This window comes from Mauremys reevesii, linkage group 11 (genome assembly GCF_016161935.1).
Source record: "Mauremys reevesii isolate NIE-2019 linkage group 11, ASM1616193v1, whole genome shotgun sequence".
NCBI classification, from domain to species: Eukaryota; Metazoa; Chordata; order Testudines; family Geoemydidae; genus Mauremys; species Mauremys reevesii.
The window spans coordinates 35295403-35318586 of NC_052633.1; the positions used below are offsets into that span (position 1 = coordinate 35295403).

The 23184-nt window shown below is 38.8% G+C and overlaps 1 protein-coding gene across 1 annotated transcript in view; it reads right to left on the minus strand.

The window, feature by feature from the left end:
- AGPS (alkylglycerone phosphate synthase) overlaps window positions 1-23184 on the minus strand; it is a 132474-nt gene that overhangs the window by 39128 nt on the left and 70162 nt on the right. Inside the window, exons 13-15 of the mRNA XM_039494569.1 lie at window positions 20319-20395; window positions 15134-15246; window positions 3021-3090 (exon numbers count right to left, since the gene is read on the minus strand). Coding sequence (XP_039350503.1) covers window positions 3021-3090; window positions 15134-15246; window positions 20319-20395 — 260 coding nt within the window. The remainder of the gene's footprint in view (window positions 1-3020; window positions 3091-15133; window positions 15247-20318; window positions 20396-23184) is intronic.

Here is a 23184-nt window from a genome sequence, read left to right on the forward strand (position 1 = left end):
GGCCGGATATTGGCTCATCATATTGAATTACTGACAGTGTGAATAGAAAACACTAGAGGATTATAAAGTATCCTAATCTTTAAAGATGGAGTACATCTTGTCTAAGGAGTTCTCTTGTGGCTTACAGAGAAGTTCCCTGCACTGTCTTCACATGAATACACTGATTCCAGTCTTGTTCAACAGCCCAGAACTCTACTGAAGACAGGAACTCAACTACTGGGAAGAGCGCCATGCACTGCTTAAGTGACTCCTTTGGAGAAACAAGGAGTGGCAGCAATAAGCCATGGAGAAAGTCCATCCTGTCATTCCAGCTGCAAGAATGCTGGCTATAACATGGGATCTTGAAGTCAAGTAGTTTGTAGTGGAGGTAATGGGATAGATCCTCCAGGATGCAGATGTTCATTTTTTTCTTTGCATTTCTCAATGAGTCATCCATGGTGGAAAGGTCTGCCAAACTACTAGTGTGCATATACATCAAATAATTATTGCTGACTGGTTAGTATTACGGTAGCACCCTGAGGCTCAAACCAAGATTAGGGCCCCATTGTGCTAGGCACTGTACAAACAGTCCCTGTCCTTAAGAGCTCACCATTTAAATAGACAAGACAAAGGGTACTAGAAGGGATGTAATTTATCCCCATTTTATAGATGGAGAACTGAAGCACAGAGAAATTAAATGACTTGCCCAAAGTCATACAGCAAGTCAGAAGCTTGAAACTGAACATTGGATTGGGAATCGAGACTAAGACTTAACCACAAAGTCTTTCTTCCTTCCTTGCCAAATAATTGCCTTTTAAATACGCGTAAGTCTTACAATTAAAAACCGCATTGAGTATTGCGTTTGTAGATGGGAGCTAGGAACTCCTGGGGGCTAATCCTGGTTCTGGTCACTTACTCAGTTTGTGACCTGGGGAAAGTCACTTATGGCCTGATTTTCAGTGGTAAACAGCATCTCCCAAAAAGGTCAGTGGGACACCTGGATGCTTAGCACCTCTAAAGATCAGTCCATTGAGATTTACAAATCAATTTATTTATCTGTCTGGAAAAAAAACTTGTCATAAAAGGGGGTGCAAATTAATGTTTGTACAGTGTTTTTAAAAGTGAAAACCACAAATAAATGCCAATTTTATGTACATGCAGTATTGTTGTAGCTGTGCTGGTCCCAGAATATTAGAAAGAGAGAGAAGGTGGGTGAGGTATCTTATTTTGAGAGACAAGCTTTCAAGCTTACACATGACTCTTCAAGTCTTGGAAACTAACTCAAAGCATCATTGCAAGGGCCCTACCAAATTCATGGCCATGAAAACAACACATCATGGACCATTAAATCTGGTCTCCCTGCGTGAAATATGGTCTTGTGTGCTTTTACCTATACTATACAGATTTCACAGGGGAAACCAGGGTTTCTCAAATTGGGGGTCCTGACCCAAAAGAGTTGCGAGGGGTTTTTTTGCAGTATTGCCACCCTTACTCTTGTGCTGATGCCTTCAGGGCTGAGTGGCCGGAGAGTGGTGGCTGCTGACTGAGGGTCTAGCTCTGCAGGCAGCAGCGCAGCAGTAAGCATGGCAATACCATACCATGTCATCCTTACTTCTGCTGCTGCTGGCAGTGGCTCTGCCTTCAGAGCTGGGCTCCCAGCCAGCAGGTGCCAAGCTCTGAAGGATGGGATCTGAGTTACTGCAGAGAATTCTTTCCTGGGTGCTGGAGGGTGAGTCTTGCCCACATGCTCAGGGTTTAACTGATCGCCATATTTGGGGTCGGGAAGGAATTTTCCTCCGGGGCAGATTGGCAGAGGCCCTGGAGGTTTTTCGCCTTCCTCTGCAGCATGGGGCATGGGTCACTTACTGGAGGATTCTCTGCAGCTTGAGGTCTTCAAACCACAATTTGAAGACTTCAATAACTCAGACATAGGTTAGGGGTTTGTTATAGAAGTGGGTTGGTGAGATTCTGTGGCCTGCTTTGTGCAGGAGGTCAGACTAGATGATCATAATGGTCCCTTCTGACCTTAAAGTCTATGAGAAGTAACGGTAGCAGTTAGTGAACAACTGCAGCAGTACCGCAACCCCCTCCACACCTTTTTTTGGGTCAGGACCCCTACAATTACAACATTGTGACATTTCAGATTTAAATAGCTGAAATAATGAAATTTACAACTTTAAAAATCCTATAACTGTTAAATTGACCAAAATGGACTGTGAATTTGGTAGGACCCTAGTCACTGTTAAATACAAGGCGGAACACATTTCAGGTAGTTAGCACATTTCAAGGGACCATTTAGGGTGAAGTTTCCCATGAACACACCTACAGTCATAGGGAGGAAAGGAAGGGGGGATGGGGAACCAACTTGGGGGGCATTGTTAGTGGGTTACAGATTGTTGTAATAAGCCATAAATCCAGTCTCTCTATTCACTCCATGATTTTTAAATGTCTACCAAAGTGTAATGAATTTAAGCTCACAGCTTAGGTTTCCTTTGAGGAAGGAGACAGAGTGTTCAGATATGGAGTGATTACTTTGTGAAAAAGTGTTCACCCACAGGTGATCTGATGTTTTTGTCTTTTATCATGTTTCTGGGTGAATTCATTTGAGAGCGCAGTGATTGTCTGGTTTCACCCCACAATAGTTGCTATTGGGGCATTTAATGCACTGGATGAGGTCCACTACACGTTGTGATAGGCATGTGTCTAGCCAAACTTTGCCAGACATTAAAAAAATCACGGATTTTTATCTTATTTAGTAGTGACACACTGAATTAGTTTCCCAGAAGCTGAAAAAGAGCTGTGTATGCTCTAAAGCTTGTCTCTCATCAGCAGAAGCTTGTCCAATAAAAGATATTACCTCACTCAACTTCTCTCTAAATTTATGTACATGTAAAAAAGGCATAGCCCCTAGAGAGTGTTTTGATTAATCTTTTCAAGTCTAAAGAAAGTTTGCATAAAGAATTTGAAAAAAAAATCTTTATGCGTTCTATATGATTTGTTGGGTACAGAAATAGTCACAGCAGAGAATAAGAGTGACCTACCCGAAGGTAAGCGATGACAAATGTCAGCATGTAACCTCTCTGTCCATTATCTTCTCCAGCTGCCAGACCACTGCAATTGATGAGAGTTAATTATTAACATGGATCTCAAGTGAACTGTTTTTCACAGTTTTCCAATAAAAATAATAAAATACTTTGAGTCAAGAAATTTATATGCAAATAGATCAGAGACCACTTCAACTTGAAATGTTTCCAATTTAAAACCTGAGTTAAAATTTGTTTCAGGTCACTAGCAGAAATCCTATTTTTTTTAAAACATTGTTTTATCTCCCTGGTTGTTGAAACGCCCATACGAAAAAGGAGAACTGATCATACAGACTGGTTAACAGTGAAACTCGCTATACATGGGGTTGTTAGGTAGAAAACTAACAGGCAGGGGACCGGGGGGGGGGGCGGGGGAGAGGGGGAATATTTCTCAGTGATGCTAGCCAGACACACTACTTGTAAAAATCATAGGTAAAAACATTTCATTGGAAATGTGATTTTTTTTTAACGTGACTGAATCCTTTAGACAAAAGTAAACTTGCGAGTGTTAAAAATGTGTGTCCACCACACACTTAAATCTATTTTATTTGTAAAACCTGAAATTTCCAATAATTTAGTCTTATTTTAAGTTGGATACAGAATTTGGGTAATCAAGGTGATAGTCTAAAAAGTTTAATATTAAAATTATATACGTAAACCTAAGACTATCAAAAGGTATGTATCCTTACTATGTGTTTGTACAGGGTCTAGAACGATGGGGCCCAAACCATCATTGGGGCCTCTGGCGACCACTATAATACAAGTTATTAGTACTACTCATGCAATTGTCATGACTTCCAAATAAGGGAGGTTTCAACCTGGAACTAATGTTGAAAGACCCGATGATTAATTCAGAGTAACATGTATTACAGAGATTGTGTAATTATCCCAAAGTCAGGTATTAACTCCGAATTCCTGGGATTTTAAGATTAAATAAAAGAAATGCAAACATAGGGAAGTTCACAGTTAGGACACCAGAACTCTGTCTCATAACAATACCATGTAATAAAACAATTATGATTAGTGTGTACAATAGACTATATTAAGCAGATTTTAAAAATAGGTTTTTTCATTTTTTCCTTTCTTCATGTCACTACAAGGCAGCACTAAAGTTGCTGGATGCCTTCATTGTGCATTTCCACACCTTAACATGTTTGTCTTTTAAATTAAGCTTAAACTCTGGATCTCCTGTATTTTCATAGATTTTAAGAGCAGAAGGAACCATTACATCATCTAGTCTAAACTGTGTTTGACTGAAGTGTATAATCCAGAAAGGCTTCTAGTCTTGATTTGAAGATATCATGAGATGGAGAATCCACCACTGCATTTGGTTGTTTGTTCCAACTGTCATTCACCCTCAGCATTAAAAATCTGTGCCTTATTTCTAATTGCAGTTTGTCTGGCTTTAGCTTCCAGCCATTAATTCTGGTTATGCCTCTCTCTGCTAGACTGAAGAGCCCTTGGGCACCTAGTATGTTCTCCCCACAAAATTAATTATACATTGTAATCAAGTAATCTCTCAATCTTCTAGCTGACAAGATTAACAGACTGACCTCTAAATTTCTCACTGTAAGGCATTTTCTCCAACCGTCAAATAGTTTTTGTGGTTCTTTTCTGCACTCATGCCAATATTTCAACATCCTTTTAAAAATGTGGGCACCAGAACTGGACACAGAATTTTAGTATGTATCAATGCAATATACAAAGGTAAAAACCACCTTCCTACTCCTCTGATTATACTTACAACTACTTAATTAGCCCTTTTAACCATAGCATTGCTCTGGGAGCTCTTGTCCATTACAACCCCTAAATCCTTTTCAGAATCACTGCCACCCAGGATGCATTACCCAATTTCGTAAGGAAGGCCTTCCTTCTTTGTTCCTAGATGTAAGACTTCAAATTTGGTTATTTTAAAATACATTTTGTTTGACTGAACCTAACTTATCTAAGAAATCCAGATCACTCTACATGACTACCTTGTCCTCATTTGTAATGCTTGGGGGTTTTTTTTGTTTGTTTTTTAATAATTACACCATTACAACTTACCTTCAATTTAATAATTTTATATCAAGGATTTTTTTAAGATTAAAACTACATACATGAACAGTTTAAAAATGAAGAGAATGTTACTATGTGATATTTATAATTATCTGAACACATGTAATATCAGCTTTGAAAACTTTTAAGGCCAGATTCACCAATATGCTCTGCCAGGTTTACTTCAGTCTAGAGCAGCATAAAAGTTTGTTTCCACCAGCGCCTGTTTCCCCGCTGCTTACACACACAGTTTCCCCCTCACTAACCTACATCCAAACTCCTCAAGTTTCCTCAGTTTGCTCCTGTCCTCCCCTTCCTTCCTGGTCTCCCTCTTGAACAGATCTGGTGCAATGGATAGATTTGGAAAATAAACATTTAGGATTAATGGTTTTGCCATTCTTCATAACTAAAAATTTCTTCTCCAACAGGGAATTATAAACAACAATCTTCTACAAAGAATTCCAGTAAGGACTGCCTTCTTGAAAAATGGCTGCCTTCTCCTTTTATCATCAACTTAAATGTACCTAATGTTTAGTAAAAACTGAGCATCTGCCTTCTGAAAATCAAGCTCCTTTATGGTGTCTCAAGATGAGCACACAAAAATGGAAGCATCCCATATTATTTGTATTACCATAGTGCCTAGGACCTCGTGTTAGCTCTGCACAAACAGAACAAAAAAAGCACTGTTCCTGCCCCACTAGTTACTTTTGAAAATATAGGCCTAAGTGTAAGATGTAACTGATTCCTTTTCAATATTTTCTCACCAGAGGTTTATTAACCCCAACTTCTTTTCTGCATCAGTGCCACAATCACCAGCTTTAAGAACTGAACAAGAAAACCGAGAACGAAACAAGTCATAACACAGATGGAGACTAAACAGCTTAAATCTTCATGATTCCATGGACTTTATAGATAAGAAGTTTTTTTGTTTTGTTTTTAATTGTTCGATAGAATCCACGTGTCAAGAGAATATAAAAGGTTAACCATAGTTCCAAAGTTAAGAGGATTGCCATAAAAAGAGGTAAAAATTAAGTGAAGTTCAACTTTTCTTAGTAGATTCCACAGTTCCTAGACCAGTGGTCCCCAACATGGTGCCCGCGGGCGCCATGGCGCCCACCGGGGCATTTATGTGCGCCCGCCTAGTGCCCAGCAGGGGAGAGAAGCCGCAGCCCTGCACCCGACGGGGACAGAGAACTCCGGGGCTGCAGGCTGCGGGCGCCGGTTTTCTCTGTCCTCACAGCTTCTCTCTGGATTCATATATTATGTTATATTAAATGTGATGTTTTTCATATTATTTAATGTACAAATACAAAATAAGGCTTGAAAAATTGTTGGCGCCCACCACACACTTCTGAAAACATGAATGTGCTACTGGCCACAAAAAGGTTGGGGACCACTGTCCTAGACAAAAAAATCATTCACATTGAAAATAAGAGTTCAGAGAACATTTTCCTCAAAACTACAGGAATGCAGCCAGAAAATCTCAGAACAGCTAGTAAAACTTTAGCCTACTCTCCATATGTTTGATTAGATTAAACTACTAAATTTGGTTTTGCCTCTCCCCTAGTCAATGGGATGTCTTCCTGAACACTCACCTTGCTCTTTTCTCAATACACAAAAGGCATTCCATACAAACAGGAATATAAGGTAAGGGTTTTGGAAAGGTGAACTTTGCTTTTCTGTTAATTTTAAGTTATTTTCCATAAGCAAGATTTATACTTCAGTATATACTTTCTGCAGCCATGCAGTAAAAAGCTCACCAGTGTAAAGTAATGTGAAAAGCAAACTCTCTAAACAGCATCAGTTAAAATAAAGATCTCTGCCTATTTGTCATTGTTCACTTGGAGATTTAGTAAAAAGTTAGGAAAGTGAGTCTCTAAGAGATCAAATATGATCAAAACAAATGTTAACGTCAATATTTCTTTAAGAGATTAATGACTTGATTGGCACATTGCTGAACAGACTATTAAGTGAAAATGAGATTTATATTTTAAACCCTTAATGTAAAAAGGTGAACGTTTTCAAGCATCAGGTGCTTGAATAAAAAAGTATTTAAAGCAAAACCTGTCTCATTACCATCACTGCAATCCCAGTTGAGCCTCCTTGCAGTAGCAGAATTCAAATACAAATAAACTGATAAACAAATGTCCTCAATCTAGTCAAAACTGTTTCTCATGATGCTACATACTTTTGCTTCCTTAGATGTGAATCGGACTTAATTCCTGGGTTTTTCTCCCCTAGACAAAAAACTGACAAGATTTAACTGATCTCTTCTCTGCTAATATTGAAATTTTAAGTTGCCATAGTTCTAGGATTTTTTACATAATAATTCACTCAGCTCTGCTAGATCAATCAGTATTTCATGATCAATCTTTCTAGCAGATTTAGTTCAAATTGTTGCATAAACTCCCTAGTTTCAGTTTTGTGTGAGCCAAAAAAGCTCAAATTCTGATCGGCTAAAAATGACTGGGTTTGACCATTACAAAACTGCTGAATCTTGGTGCTTTTGTAGCTAAACAGCTTAAGGTTGCTAGCGTAACAAAACAATACTGATTAAACTTGCTAGTTTCAGGAAAACTTCTCTCTGGTACCAAGAAAACAAAGATTCGGCAACAGGTTTATGGGAACCTTTTGACATGTCAAACTTGAGATTCAGAATAAAACCTGGAAATGTTTGAGGTTTTTCAGGTTCTAGTTTTAGACTGAAGATTTCCTCTCAGGAAAAGACCATATCTGTGTGTGTTTTGGATAAACACAGTGTATTTGGTGTTAAATTATTATAAGATTCTTGAAACAGATCGTGTTTGTTCTAGAGCTGTCAAGTGATTAAAAAATTAATCGATTAATCACACTGTTAAATAATAGAATATCAGTATTTAAATATTTTTGGATATTTTCTACATTTTCAAATATATTAATTTAAATTATAACAGAATACAAAGTTTATAGTGCTCACTTTATATTTATTACAAATATTTGCACTGTTAAAAGCAAAAATAGTATTTTTCAGTTCACCTAATACACCTCTACCCTGATATAACGCTGTCCTCGGGAGCCAAATAGGTGAAACTACGTTATATCGAACTTGCTATAATTCGCTGGAGTGTGCAGCCCCGCCCACCTGGAGCATTGCTTTACTGTGTTATATCGGGTTGCGTTATATCGGGATAGAGGTGTACAAATACTGTAGTGCAATCTTTTTATCATGAAAGTTAAACTTACAAATGTAGAATTGTGTACAAAAAAACTGCATTCAAAAATAAAACAATGTAAAACTTTAGAGCTTACAAGTCTACTCAGTCCTACTTCAGCCAAATTGCTCAGACAAACAAGTTTGGTTACAATTTGCAGGAGACAATGCTGCCCGCTTCTTGTTTACAATGTCACCTGAAAGTGAGAACAGGCATTTGCATGGTACTGTTGTAGCCAGTGTCGCAAGGTATTTACATGCTAGATGCACTAAAGATTCATATGTCCCTGCATGCTTCAACCCCCATTCCAAAGAGTATGTATTCATGCTGAGGACGGGTTCTGCACGATAATGATCCAAAGCAGAATGGACCGACGCATGCTCATTTTCATCATCCAAGTCACATGCCACCAGCAGAAGGTTCATTTCCTTTTCAGTGGTTTGGGTTCTGTAGTTTCTGCATCGGATTTTGCATCAGATTTTGCATGACGCTTCAGCTTCTTAAATCTTGTGTTGAGTGCTGTAGCTATTGTGACGTTACACCCCATAATGCTTCATAGAAAAATGCTTATGAGTGTAAATATGACATAACTGGAATATGTTTTATGCTAGATATGCCATGCAAAGGTTATGCTCTACTGAGTATATTCATCCTATTTGCATGCATGTATCATTTTTGTATTCGAAGTTATGAATATTGGCTATGTACTTGTTCGATTTTAAGTAGCCTCAGTGAAGCATCTGGTCAGCTTCTTGAGAAAAGACTATTTTCAGTAAGTGCCCAATCAAGAAACACTCAGGGTATATCTACACTATGGCATTATTCCGATTTTACATAAATCATTTTTTTAAAACAGATTATATAAAGTCGAGTGCACGCGGCCACACTAAGCACATTAGTTCAGCGGTGTGCGTCCATGTACCGACGCTAGCGTCGATTTCCGGAGCATTGAACTGTGGGTAGCTATCCCATAGTTCCTGCAGTCTCCTCCATCCATTGGAATTCTGGTTTGAGATCCCAATGCATGATGGGGCAAAAACAGTGTCGCGGGTGATTCTGAGTAAATGTCGTCACTCAATCCTTCCTCCGTGAAAGCAGCGGCAGACAATCATTTCGCGCCCTTTTTCACCTGGATTGCCCTGGCAGACGCCATAGCATGGCAACCATGGAGCCTGTTTTGCCTTTTGTCACTGTCACTGTATGTGTACTGGATGCTGCAGACAGAGGCGGTACTGCAGTGCTACACAGCAGCATTCATTTGCCTTTGCAAGGTAGCAGAGACGATTACCATCCCTATTGCACCATCTGCCATTGTAAACTGGCGATGAGATGATGGTTATCAGTCATTTTGCACCGTTTGCATTTGGAAATTGGCAATGACCATTATCAATCCTTTTTATCATCTGCTGCTGTCATGGGTGCTCCTGGCTGGCCTCGCTGAGGTCGGTCAGGGTCACATGAACAAAAATGGGAATGACTCCCTGGGTCATTCCCTTCTTTATGTTTTGTCTAAAAATAGAGTCAGTCCTGCCTAGAATATGGGGCAAGTGTACTAGAGAACCAGAGAGCACAGCCGCTCCATGTCAGAGCCCCAGAGATCCCGCAGAAATGATGAGATGCATGCCATTCTAGGGGGTGCCCCTGCAACACCACCACCCATTGCTTCCCTCCTCCCCCAACCCTCCTGGGCTACCGTGGCAGTGTCCCCCCATTTGTGTGATTAAGTAATAAAGAATGCAGGAATAAGAAACACTGACTTTTAGTGAGATAAAATGAGGGGGAGGCAGCCTCCAGCTGCTATGATAGTCCCAGGCAGTACAGAATCTTTTCTTTAGACATGAAAGGGGGGGGCTGATGGAGCTCAGCCCCCAGTTGCTATGAGGACGGTTACCAATCCTTTTGTACCATCTGCCGGGAATGACCAGGAGTCATTCCTATTTTTACCCAGGCGCCCCCGGCCGACCTCACCAAGGCCAGCCAGGAGCACTCACGGGCTGATGATGACGATGGATAGTAGTCATATTGTACCGTCTGCTACCGGGAAGGGGATGCTGGTGTTCAGCGCTGCAGCACCCCATCTACCAGCAGCATGCAGTAGACATAGGGTGACATTGAAAAAAGGCGAGAAACTATTTTTCCCCCTTTTCTTTTGGGGGGGAGGGTGTAAATTGACAACATACACCCTGAAACACCCAGGAAAATGTTTTTGACCCTTCAGGCATTTGGAGCTCAGCCAAGGATGCAAATGCTTTTCGGAGACTGCAGGGACTGTGGGATAGCTGGAGTCCTCAGTACCCCCCTCCCTCCCTGAGCGTCCATTTGATTCTTTGGCTTTCCGTTACGCTTCTCACGCAGCACTGTGCTGAGTCCCTGCTGTGGCCTCTGTCTATCATAGCCTGGAGATTTTTTCAAATACTTTGTCATTTCGTCTTCTGTAACAGAGCTCTGATAGAACAGATGCGTCTCCCCATACAGCGATCAGATCCAGTATCTCCCATACGGTCCATGCTGGAGCTCTTTTTGGATTTGGGACTGCATCGCCACCCGTGTTGATCAGAGCTCCACGCTGGGCAAACAGGAAATGAAATTCAAAAGTTCGCAAGGCTTTTCCTGTCTACCTGGCCAGTGCATCCGAGTTCAGATTGCTTTCCAGAGTGGTCATAATGGTGCACTGTGGGATACTGCCCGGAGGCCAATACCATTGATTTGCGGCCACACTAACCCTAATCCGACATGGCAATACCGATTTCAGCGCTACTCCTCTTGTCGGGGAGGAGTACAGAAATCGGTTTAAAGAGCCCTTTATATCGATATAAAGGGCCTCATTGTGTGGACAGGTGCAGGGTTAAATCGGTTTAACGCTGCTAAATTCGGTTTAAACGCTTAGTGTAGACTTAAACTGACAAAACTCTGAGACACGCCAGTCCACATCTGAGCTTTCCTGGGAATGGGGCATCAGCCTGTAAAAAACGGAGTCATGCATGGACATGTGCCTTGCCCATGTGTCTGCAAAACTCCATCATGTGGAGGGGATTTTACATAGGAGGGGAGAAGGGGTTTCCACCCACAAAAAAGAGAAAGTCTATTTAAGCCCCTGGAAGCCCCTCCATTTTGGTCTTCAGCTGACAAAAAATAGCCTCTCCACCCCAAGGAGATACCTGAAAGAAACTGGAACAAAGGACAATAACTACAGAGTGTGAGCGATCGGTGGACCCAGACTAGGAGGAAGTCTAGTCTGTAAAAGAGCATTACTGGAACATCTGAGGGTGAGATTTACCTGCATTTAGTTTTTACTGCATTAGGCTTAGACTTGCGTGTTTTTGTTTTATTTTGCTTGGTAATTTACTTTGTTCTGTCTGTTATAACTTGGAACCACTTAACTCCTACTTTTTGTACTTAATAAAATCACTTTTTACTTATTAACCCAGAGTATGTATTAATGCCCCCGGGGGTGAGGGGGGAAGGTGGGGAGACAGCTATGCATCTCTCTCTCTCTATCAGTGTTATAGAGGGTGAACAATTTATGCGTTTACCCTGTATAAGTATTATACAGGGTAAAACGGATTTATTTGGGGTTTGGACCCCATTGGGAGCTGGGTATCTGAATGCTGGAGACAGCAGCACTTAACTGAAAACAGCTTAAGCCTGCAGCTCGTGGGGGATGTGGTTCAGACTTGGATCTGTGTTGGCAGGGTTCTGAAGTCCCAAACTTGCAGGGAAAACAGGCTCAGTTAGTCCCAGCAGATCAGGTGGCAGTCTCAAGGGGGTTTCTGTGATCAAACCCATCAGAGCTATTTTTAGAAATCTCACATGGTACCTTCTTTGCATTTTGTCAAATTTTCTGTGAAAGTGATCTTGCAGGGTCCTCATCCAAGACTGCTATAACATGAAATATATGGCAGAATGCAGGTAAAACAGAACAGGAAACATATGCAATTCTCCCACAAGAAGTTCAGTCACAAATTTAAATTAACACTTTAACTAGCATCAGCAGCATGGAAGTATGTCCTCTGGAATGGTGGCCGAAGCATGAAGGGGCATATGAATGTTTAGCATATCTGGCACGTAAATATTTTGCAACGCCAGCTACAAAAAAGTGTCATGCGAACGCCTTTTCTCACTTTCAGGTGACGCTGTAAATAAGAAGCAGTCAGCAGTATTTCCCATAAATGTAAACAAACTTGTTTGTCTTAGTGATTGGCTGACCAAGAAGTAGGACTGAGTGGACTTGTAGGCTCTAAAGTTTTACATTGTTTTGTTTTTGAGTGCAGTTATGTAACAAAAAAAAATCTACATTTGTAAGTTCCACTTTCAGAATAAAGAGATTGTACTGCAGTATTTGTATGAGGAATTGAAAAATACCATTTTGACATTTTTACAGTGCAAATATTTGTAATAAAAAATAATATGAAGTGAGCACTGTACACTTTGTATTCTGTGTGGTAATAGAAATCAATATATTTGAAAATTAGAAAAACATCCAAAATATTTAATAAATTTCAATTACTATTCCATTGTTTAACAGTGCTATTAATCATGATTAACTCAAAAAATGATTGCGATTAAAAAAAATGAATCGCATGAGTTAATCGACAGCCCTACTTTGTTCATTTTTTAGTCTTTCTACAAATAATCTCTACCAGCAAATTACTACTATGGAAAAATAACTGAAAAGATGTGGACTGATTAATCACTGGACTTAATGGTTTTTTTTTTTAAATGATTAAATATTTCCTAATTCTGAACTAATTGACTCTCTCTCCATAGTTCTATTTCCATTTTAAAAATGAAAGTAAACTTTTGAGTATTATTTAAACACATTTCAGCACATGTGATGTGACATGATCCAAAATTATGAGAACTCCATCTTAGCTCTTCCACAAAGTTCTGAGATAATAAGTAGTACGCTGAGATGTCTTCCACATAATACAGATGTGTTCAAATATATGAAATTACACCATTGCACAGATATCTTAATAGTGGCTCCTTGGGGGGGAGGGATAGCTCAGTGGTTTGAGCATTGGCCTGCTAAACCCAGGCTTGTGAGTTCAATCCTTGCGGAGGCCACTTAGGGATCTGGGGCAAAAATTGGTCCTGCTAGTGAAGGCAGGGGGCTGGACTTGATGACCTTTCAAGGTCCCTTCCAGTTCTAGGAGATTGGTATATCTCCAATTATTACCTTTTGAATTCATAACTAAGATATAGGTTGGATTTACATACTCTTGTACTCACCAGGTGAGCAAAACTGGAATGGCTATAATAGTAGACTATTAAGTCGCAAAGGTGAGTGAGGGTATGAGTGAGCAAAGACATTGGGGCCAGAGAGAAGGCAAGAGTTGGGGAGACTTCTGTTGCTCAGCAGCAACACAAACCCACCAACATAGGAACAGTGCTGAAGAGGTGTCCTATTTTTCCTTGTCTTGAATCTTATGGCTGCAACAAACGGTATCATAATTGTTTTAAAGACACAGTGGCATGACTCCTCAGGACTGAAGTCTAGAAAAGAAACCCCCCAGTGAAGAGGGACAAAAATGAAAGTAATTTACAAATAAAAATGGAGCTAGAAGCTTAAACTGATCAAAATGAAAGCCTCACTTTCATTACTATAATATGCAGAACTGGTAGCTCCACCTATAGATAAGGTTGCGTAACACTTTCTATTTATAAGATCCTGTTTTCAGTGCACTGACTGAAACAGGGGTCCTGTGGAAAAAGTAGTATGTGATCGTGTAAACAAACAGTTATAATATAGACACACAGGGGGATGATTTATGGTTGCACTAGCAGCTTTAATTCTGGCATTTGCTAACTTCTGAGTGCTTGTCTTTGCAACCTTATGTTCTCATGTATTTTTATATGTAACAGAAAAAAGCTAATGAAAAAAAATCAAAGGAATTTTAAATATTCAAGAGTGACCAGGATACCAAATTGTTTATGTTAAACATGCTTTTCTGAACCACCTAGGGAAAATGTGGTTTATAGTGCGAGTTCAAAAAGATGGTCTAGAAGCACAGAAAAACTTAATATGAATTTATAAAGTACAGTACTGACAGCTTTATTCAAAATATGTAAAAAGTGCAACTAAGAAGTAGAATTAAAACTATTAGTAAGCAGAGTAAATAATAGCAAAGAGTTTATTTAAAAAGGAAATAAAAACGTAGTTCTGACAAATGAGATTTTCACCATGATTTTCATCAATCAGTCTTGTAATCAATCAAGCCAGATGGACAGAAACCACCCTATCATTACTCAGCCTGTTACTGAAGTGAAATGTTTTCTGTCCCTTTGTAACAGCACAACACAATCAGTGACAAGGGGTGGGATGCAGCTAATTCATCAAATTCCTTTGATTAAACACAATTTCCCCTTAAAACAAGCTTCCTTTTTTTATATGCTCTAGTCAATATTGCCAAATATTAACCTTACAATTTTGTCTCCCTCCTCTGTGCTTTAGGAAGGACATTAGTCTAGTGTCACAAAATAGCAGTCAGCTTCCAGGTCTACAAGTCTGAACACTATGATTAGCATGAAAGAAAGCTTTATAGAATCTGAAATTTTGTTATTTAGTCAGATACTGTAATAAACTGTATATCTAAACTGCAGTTTCTCACATTAAAATGATAAATAGAAAATTATATTGATATTAACTGTAAAGTTATATTTATAAAAAGGAACATTATATATCTAATTCTACAGATTTTCATTTTAATTTTATAAAATGGTTTAAGGACACGAGACAGAAATTTCCATTTTGTTTTTGTCTTAAAAATGCAGTAGCCTAATTTTAACTGGGAAATGTAACAGACACTCCATATCAGAAATAAAATTCCTTGAAAATCATACCCAAATTTGGCAGCGATATCATAAACTTGCTTTTCATGCTGAAGAACCTTCTCTCTGTCACCCTCAAAGAGTAATGTAGCTACACACAGTTCGTTCGGATCAAATCCTTTAAACTGTGAAAAGAAAATACCTGTATCATGTTATAGTCCACATGGCAGAATCCAGGCTTAAATAAATCTACTTTTTCCCTTTTCCTTCAACTACATGTAGGTACAATGTACTCAAAGTCACTTTGGGTTAGCAAGTATTCTTGTGGGATAGGAATAGGATAGCGACTAAAGAAAACAAGTTGCACAGAATATTTCAGATAATTTCTAGTCTATTTTCAAGCACTCTTGACATCATTCATAGAAACTTTTTGCACCACACTAAACAACTGATGAAGGGCACAGACATTTGATATGTTATATGACAAATTACTAAGTGGAGGTGTTTTACGCAGCACAGGAACAAGGGAATTTTATGTTCCTCTTAGAAATTCTTCCATATGAAAATTATGCCTTTAATGTTACTGCTTTCACCTCAACACCACTGGGAGGTGGCAGTGACTTGATCCCAGACAGTTTCATTCTACTGGACTTGCAGAGGGCAAGCTTCTGCCCTGCTAAAGGCACTTTGAATAGAGGGGGAGAGAGGAAAGATGAACCTATCCATTTGTAGCCTTGATTCTCCAAGCAGTTAGAAGGGAACGTGTGTGCCCTTCTGTTCCCCCTTAGTATTACTCTACAAAAATGCTAAAGAAAAGCAACCAGAAGCATGAGTCACTATGCTGGTCAAGCGTTGTTGCCAGAAGCATTATCATTCGTACAATCCTGGACCAGGGAAGGCACTATAAGGAAAGGAGGGAAATAAACAAGGAAGCAGAATTTAAAAAGTAGGGGAGGAGTATACCACACGTGCAAAAGTGATAGGGGAAGAAACTTTATCAAGCGGTTTGATGGTTTCTCGGTCTGGAAGTGCATTTAGTCTCTTGTTCCAAGAACAGGAATTTGGAGCTTTGGTCAAAGATCACTGAAGATATTCTAAGAGAGGGACAGGCTTGTATATTGCTCTTTAATAATCACTGAAAGAGTATTCATTGGCTCCAGAAAGCTTTCACCAAGTAGAAAATTTTAGGAAAGGAAGTGAGGAAGAATATAAAATAGGAGGCGGTTGCAGAGGCCCTTCCTATTGTCCAAGTGGAAAGTGTGAAAGAAATGGGTACCGACTAAGAAGCGTGTCGTATAAGGGGAGAGAGCTAAGCACACAAACAGAAATAAAAGGGGAATGAAAAGAATAATTTTACTGTCAGGGCAGAACTGATAAAAACACAAATTAATAATGGACATTAGCTTAAGTATGCACATAAATGATGCATAAAAACACATTATTACATACAAAAACTACATTAATAATGTTATCCAGTTCTAAGTAGTAAAGAAAGGCATCCAAAAGTTTGCAAATGCCAGAACTAAAGCTACCTGTGAAGCTTTAATTGAGCTCTCATATGCTTGCATTAGGATACACTAATTACATGATCATTACTATTTTTTCCACAGCACATTGTCTTGTTCACTGCAAAAAATGAACAGTGCTCACTGAATAAGTGCCTATTCAATATTTTGTTTTATGCTAATCGTTCAATGTGTGGCCTTATTTACTTCACACTAATCAAACCCTTCTCTGGATACAGGATTACTAATTTCCTTATGGACTTTTCTATGGTGCTCACTGTAGCATCTGAATGGGTCACAAACATTAATTTATTTTCACAACATAGCTATCATGCAAGTTATTATTCCAGTTATATAGATAGGAAACAGACGTTTGTGACAGATGTATACTAATGCAAGAAGTATGGGGAATAAGCAGGAAGAACTCGAAATGCTAGTAAATAAACGACATAGTTGGCATCACAGAAACTTGGTGGGATAATATGCATGACTGGAATATTGCTATAAAAGGGTATAGCTCTCTCAGGAAGGACAGGCAAGGAAAAAAAGGAGGTGTCGTCTTATATATTAAAAATGTATACACTTGGACTGAGGTTCAGATGGAAATAGGAGACAGCCTTGTTGAAAGTCTCTGGGCAAAGATAAAAGGGATAAAAACAAGGATGATGTCATGGTAGGAGTCTACTACAGACCACCTAACCAGGAAGAAGAGGTGGATGAGGCTTTTTTTAAAAAAAAAAAAAACAATAATCATCCAAAGCACAGGACTTGGTGGTAGGTAATGGGGGACTTCAACTACCCAGACATCTGTTGGGAAAATAACACAGCGGGGCACAACAAATCCAACAAGTTCTTAGAATGTATTGGAGACAATTTTTTATTTCAAAAGAGAGAAAGCTACTAGGGGACAGGCTGTTCTAGATTTGATTTTGACAAATAGGAAGGAACTGGGTGAGATTTTTGAAAGTGGAAGGCACCTACTTTTTGGGTGAAAGTGATCATGAAATGGTAGAGTTCATGATTTTAAGGAATGGTAGGAGGGAGAACAGCAAAATAAAGCCAATGGATTTCAAGAAGGCAGACTTTAGCAAACTCAGGGAGTTGGTAGGTAAGATCCAATGGGAAGCAAGTCTAAGGGGAAAAAGAATTGAAGACAGTTGGCAATTTTTCAGACACATTATTAAGGGCAAGAAGAAACTATCCCACTGCGTAGGAAAGATCGGAAGGATGGCAAGAGACCACACTGGCTTAACCGGGAGAACTTCAATGTTGTGAAATACAAAAGTCTACAAAAAGTAGAAACTAGGTCAAATTACAAAAAGATGAATACAAGTCCCACAAGTATGTAGGGACAAAATTAGAAAGGCAAAAGCACAAAACAAGATCAAACTAGCTAGAGACAAAGGGTAACAAGAAAACATTCTACAAATATATTAGAAGGAAGAAGACGACCAAAGACAGGGTAGGCCTGTTACTCGGTGGGGAGGTGAGGGGGGAAGAAGAGGGGGATAACAGAAAATGTGGAAATGGCAGAGGTGCTTAATGACTTCTTGGTTTTGGTTTTCACCAAGAAGGTTGGTGGTGATTGGACGTCTAACAGTCAATGCCAGTGAAAATGAGGTAGGATCAGAGGCTAAAATAGGGAAATAAGTTAAAAATTACTTAGACAAGTTAGATGTCTTCAAGTCACCAGGGCCAGATGAAATGCATTCTAGAATACTCAAGGAGCTGATTGAGGAGATATCTGAGCCATTAGCAATTATCTCTGAAAAGTCAGAAGATGGGAGAGATTCCAGAAGACTGGAAAAGGGCAAATATAGTGCCAATCTACAAAAGGGGAAATAAGGACAATCCAGAGAATTACAGACCAGTCAGCTTAACTTTTACATCTGGAAAAAGATAATGGAGAAAATTATGCAATCAATGTGCAAAATCTAGAGGATAACAACATGATCAGTAATAGTCAGCATGGATTTGTCAAGAATAAATCATGTCAAACCAACCTGATAGCTTTCTTTGACAGAGTAACAAGCCTTGTGCATGGGGGAGGGGGGGAGAAGCGGTAGACATGGTATATCTCGACTTTAGTAAAGCTTTTGATACTGTCTCGCGTGATCTTCTCATAAACAAACTAGGGAAATGCAACCTAGATGGAGCTCCTATAAGGTGGGTGAATAACTGGTTGGAAAACCATTCCCAGAGAGTAGTTATCAGTAGTTCACAGTCATGCTGGAAGGGCAAAATGAGTGGGGTTCTGCAGGGATCAGTTCTGGGTCCGGTTCTGTTCAATATCTTCATCAATGATTTAGATAATGACATACAGAGTACACTTATAAAGTTTGCAGACAATAGCAAGCTGGGAGGGGTTGCAAGTGTTTTGGAGAACAGGACTAGAATTCAAAATGATTTTGACAAACTGGAGACATGGTCTGAAATAAATAGCATGAAATTCAATAAGGACAAAATGTAAAGTACTACACTTAGGAAGGAATAATCAATAGCACAAATAGAAAATGGGAAATGACTGCCAACGAAGGAGTACTGCAGAAAAGGATGGGGGTGTTATAGAAGATCACAAACTAAATACAAGTCAACAATGTAATACTGTTGCAAATAAAGCAAACATCATTCTGGGATGTATTAGCAGGAGTGTTGTGAGCAAGACATGAGAAGCACTACTCAGCACTGATAAGGCCTCAACTGGAGTAGTTTGTCTAGTTCTGGACATCACACTTCAAGAATGATGTGGACAAACGAGAAAGTCCAGACGAGAGCAACAAAAATTATTAAAGGTCTAGAAAACACAACCTATGAAGAAAGATTTAAAAAATTGGTCTGTTTATTCCAGAGAAGAGAAGACTGAGTGGGGACATAACAGTCTTCAAGTTCCTGAAAGGTTGTTATAAAGAGGGGCATGATAAATTGTTTTCCTAAACTACTGAGGTCAGGACAAGTAGTAAAGCGCTTAAATTGTGGCAAGGGAGATTTAGGTTAGACATTAGGAAAAGCTTCCTAACTAAGTAGTTACGTACAGGAAAATTGCCTAGGGAGTTTGTGGAATCTCTGTCAGAAGTTTTTAAGAATAAGTTAGACAAAACACCTGTCAGACTTAGTTCTGCCTCAGGGCAGGGACTGGATTAGATGACCTACTGAGGTTCCTTCTAGTCCTACATTTCTATGATTCTATAATTAACCATTGTGACAACTTATAAAAGGGTCATGGTGGATTCCCCATAACTGACAATTTCTAAATCAAGCCTGTATGTTTTTCTAAAAGATATGCTCTGGGAATTATTTTGGGGAAGTTCTACGGACTATGTGATAAAGTACGTCAGACTAGATGATCACAATGGTCCCTTCTGGCCTTGGAATCCATGAATCTATGCATCTTATCCCACATTACACTGGGAGTAGTAGAAAGATCATACCTATTTCACATGGGAGCTACGAGGACTAGTTAATGTTTGTATAAATCTGAACATGTAGTGCAAGTATTTAGTTTTTATACTTTTAAAATTAGTATTATTGCACAGAAAAAGTCAATTAGTTTAATTTGCTGCAGTCTAGCATTCACAATAGGAATCTTAATAGCGAAACAAGCTATCCCCCCATTTCCTTGGATGAACCATTATGCGAAATTTCTGCACTGTTACACTTCTTACATTTCAAGAGCACCTCAATTCATGAGACAATGTACTAGAAACTTTCTGAATCCTAAACTGCTAAATAGCATTAAAATTAATATTAAATACCTTTGTGATGTAGAATTTTTTCAGCCCATCCAAAAATGATGTAAAAATTGAAGCAACCTGTGGTTTAAGAGCATGCCCTTTGGGGGTGGAAAAAGAAGAAAGTACATTAACAAGGCAATAACAGCAGCAAGATTTTCATAAATCTGATCTTATTTCACCACGTAACGAAGAACTCCGATAAGGGATTTATTGGTAAAGCTCTGACAAAGGACTCTGAACATTTTATTTTTTGTAACTTAAAATTTAATAATGAAGAAATCTCCTTTGAGATTTCAGAGAATTTTTTTTCCATTAATTGTTATTCAAAAGGAATATGTGGGGAATAGCGTGTAGAAATGTATCCTATTACCATATCTTCATTCAGACATGTAATTCTGATTAATCTTAGTTCAGGTCATCACAAGTATATGGCAAACAGAAAGTTTAAACCACACTCCATTTTTTTAATGGACTAGAAATTAATGGTTGCTGGTTTTATTTATTTTTTTAAATTATGCCAAATCATTGAAACAGATATCCAAAAATGAAGTGTATAGAGTTTTCCCCTTCTTGGTTATATCACTTGTGCAGACTTCTACATAAAACTAGTAATTGCTTCCTTAATCACACACACAGAACTAAAAGGTACCAGAAAACATACATGGCATCTTGGAGTCTGTTAAATTAACATCTATGCCTCAGGACTGGGTTGAATTGAGATGAAAGCCTTTTACTGTGTTTTCTACTGTTTTCCTAAACAGTAGAAAACAGTAGCAATGTTTTTCAGTTACTAGCAATGTCTGAATTCCCATCACTGCTTTATTTTAATAGCCTTACATCTGGCTTACATGCTGTAAGCCCAATTCATAAAAAAGTTATGCACTGTTTACATGGTATTTCCAAATACTTCCTTGTAAAATACTTCAAAGTATTTTCTCCTGAATAAAAAAGATATGAACCTCAGTAATTCATTAGCCTTCTTTCCTCTTCACTAAAAAGAGCAACTCTCCTTTGCATATTAAGATAAGAACAAGTTGCAAAAAGTACACCTCTATATACACATTTGAATAATGACAAATGTGCATGGAAAATTGACATACATAAAAAGGCTGCATCAGTTAAGGCAATAAAGGACAATAATTTATGCAACCACAACCTTTAAAAGAAACTGGAAGATGTTTTCTGTGCTTAAGAAATAGGTTCAGGGTTTATGTTTTTCTGGAAGCCATTAACTATCTCAAACACTTAAAACAGTGGGGAGAGCTGTTTAAAGTACTTGTGAAGTTAATTAGAATAAGTGAAACAACCCTAAACTCAGGTCTAAGCCACTAAGTGGAGGACCAGTTTTCAAATAATTTCAACGATGTTAGTAAATTTTAAATCTAAACTTTCAATTTCAAATTTTAAAAATGCATCTGTTCTTTGTTCTAGGTACATGTTCAGTATAATAGAATACAGAAGATATCAAAGATCTAAGTCCTTAAGAACTATGCATCCCCCCACTCATTCCTGTTACTGGGACTATTCATTACTATTCCCCAACTTCATGTACCCCTCAAAGCACTTCCTCAAAAACCTGGAGGGGACATGCAGACCCTGCTACATACCCTGAAGTTCCACACCCCCTGACTTTGTTGGACCAAAGGGTAAGTGACTTCCAGGACTGAAGTCCCTCACTAAAAGCATGCTGCCATCAGCATCCTCCAGTTTAAATCAGGAGACCAATAGCCTGAGACCTCTCCTGAAGGCAACTGTCATGCTATCACTTCATTGATAAATCTCAGGTAGTCAGCATCTAAACCATAAGTCTTCATAGGTGAATCACATTGCATTGATTCACATCCATAAACAAATAGTACCAAGTGTAATGTGCTCCCTGAAAGATATCCCAGTAAGCAAGGGGGGCTGGTTTATTCTATAACTGTTTAATTTTCTGTACTGCATTCAGGTATAGCCCTCAATCAGAATACATTACAAAAATTCCATTTTGAAAAAGGTAAAAATATGGGTTAGCTACAAAAAGGACAGTAACTGAAGATTATTTAACACCCAAGTCTAGCACACAAGTCACAATGCATTCACGCATTTTCAGTTCCTCAGCACACAATGCATACACAATTCCACAAGCAATGCATATGCTTTTATTTTAACTGGAAATAGCCTTCTAGAGTAGATTTGCATACCAATGCCTATAGATTTATATATGATTAAAACGGACTATAGTTATGTACACATGTCCATATACACTGAATTACAACTATATTCCTTAGCGCATAACTTACTAGGAAAGTGCTGTTGAAAGCTTAGTGGGCCAAGTAACAGTAATGATGATCTTTTCCTTAATCTTAAACTAATGCTGCCTATCATTTATTTACACCCCAAATTTAAAAACTTATGTTATTATCCTTTTTTTTTTTTTGGCGCAACAGGACCAATCCTATACTGACACTTTAATGTTTCTTGCCTGTGGAGTATAACAGTTAGCTTATGTAGCTTCTGGGCGCCACATTTCAGGAAATGATGTAAGCAAACTGGAGAGAGTCCAGAGAAGAGCAACAAAAATGATTAAAGGTCTAGAAAACATGACCTATGAGGAAAGATTGAAAAAATTGGGTTTGTTTAGTCTGGAAAAGAGAAGACAGAGTGGACATGAGAACAGTTTTCAAGTACATAAAAGGTTGTTACAAGGAGGGAGAATTGTTGTTCTTAACCTCTGAGGATAGAACAAGAAGCAATGGGCTTAAATTGCAGCAAGGGAGGTTTAGGTCGGCCATTAAGAAAAACTGTCAGGGTGGTTACGTGCTGGAATAAGTGCCTAGGGAGGTTGTGGAATCTCCTGCATCAGAGATTTTTCAGAGCAGGTTAGACAAAACACCCGTCAGGGATG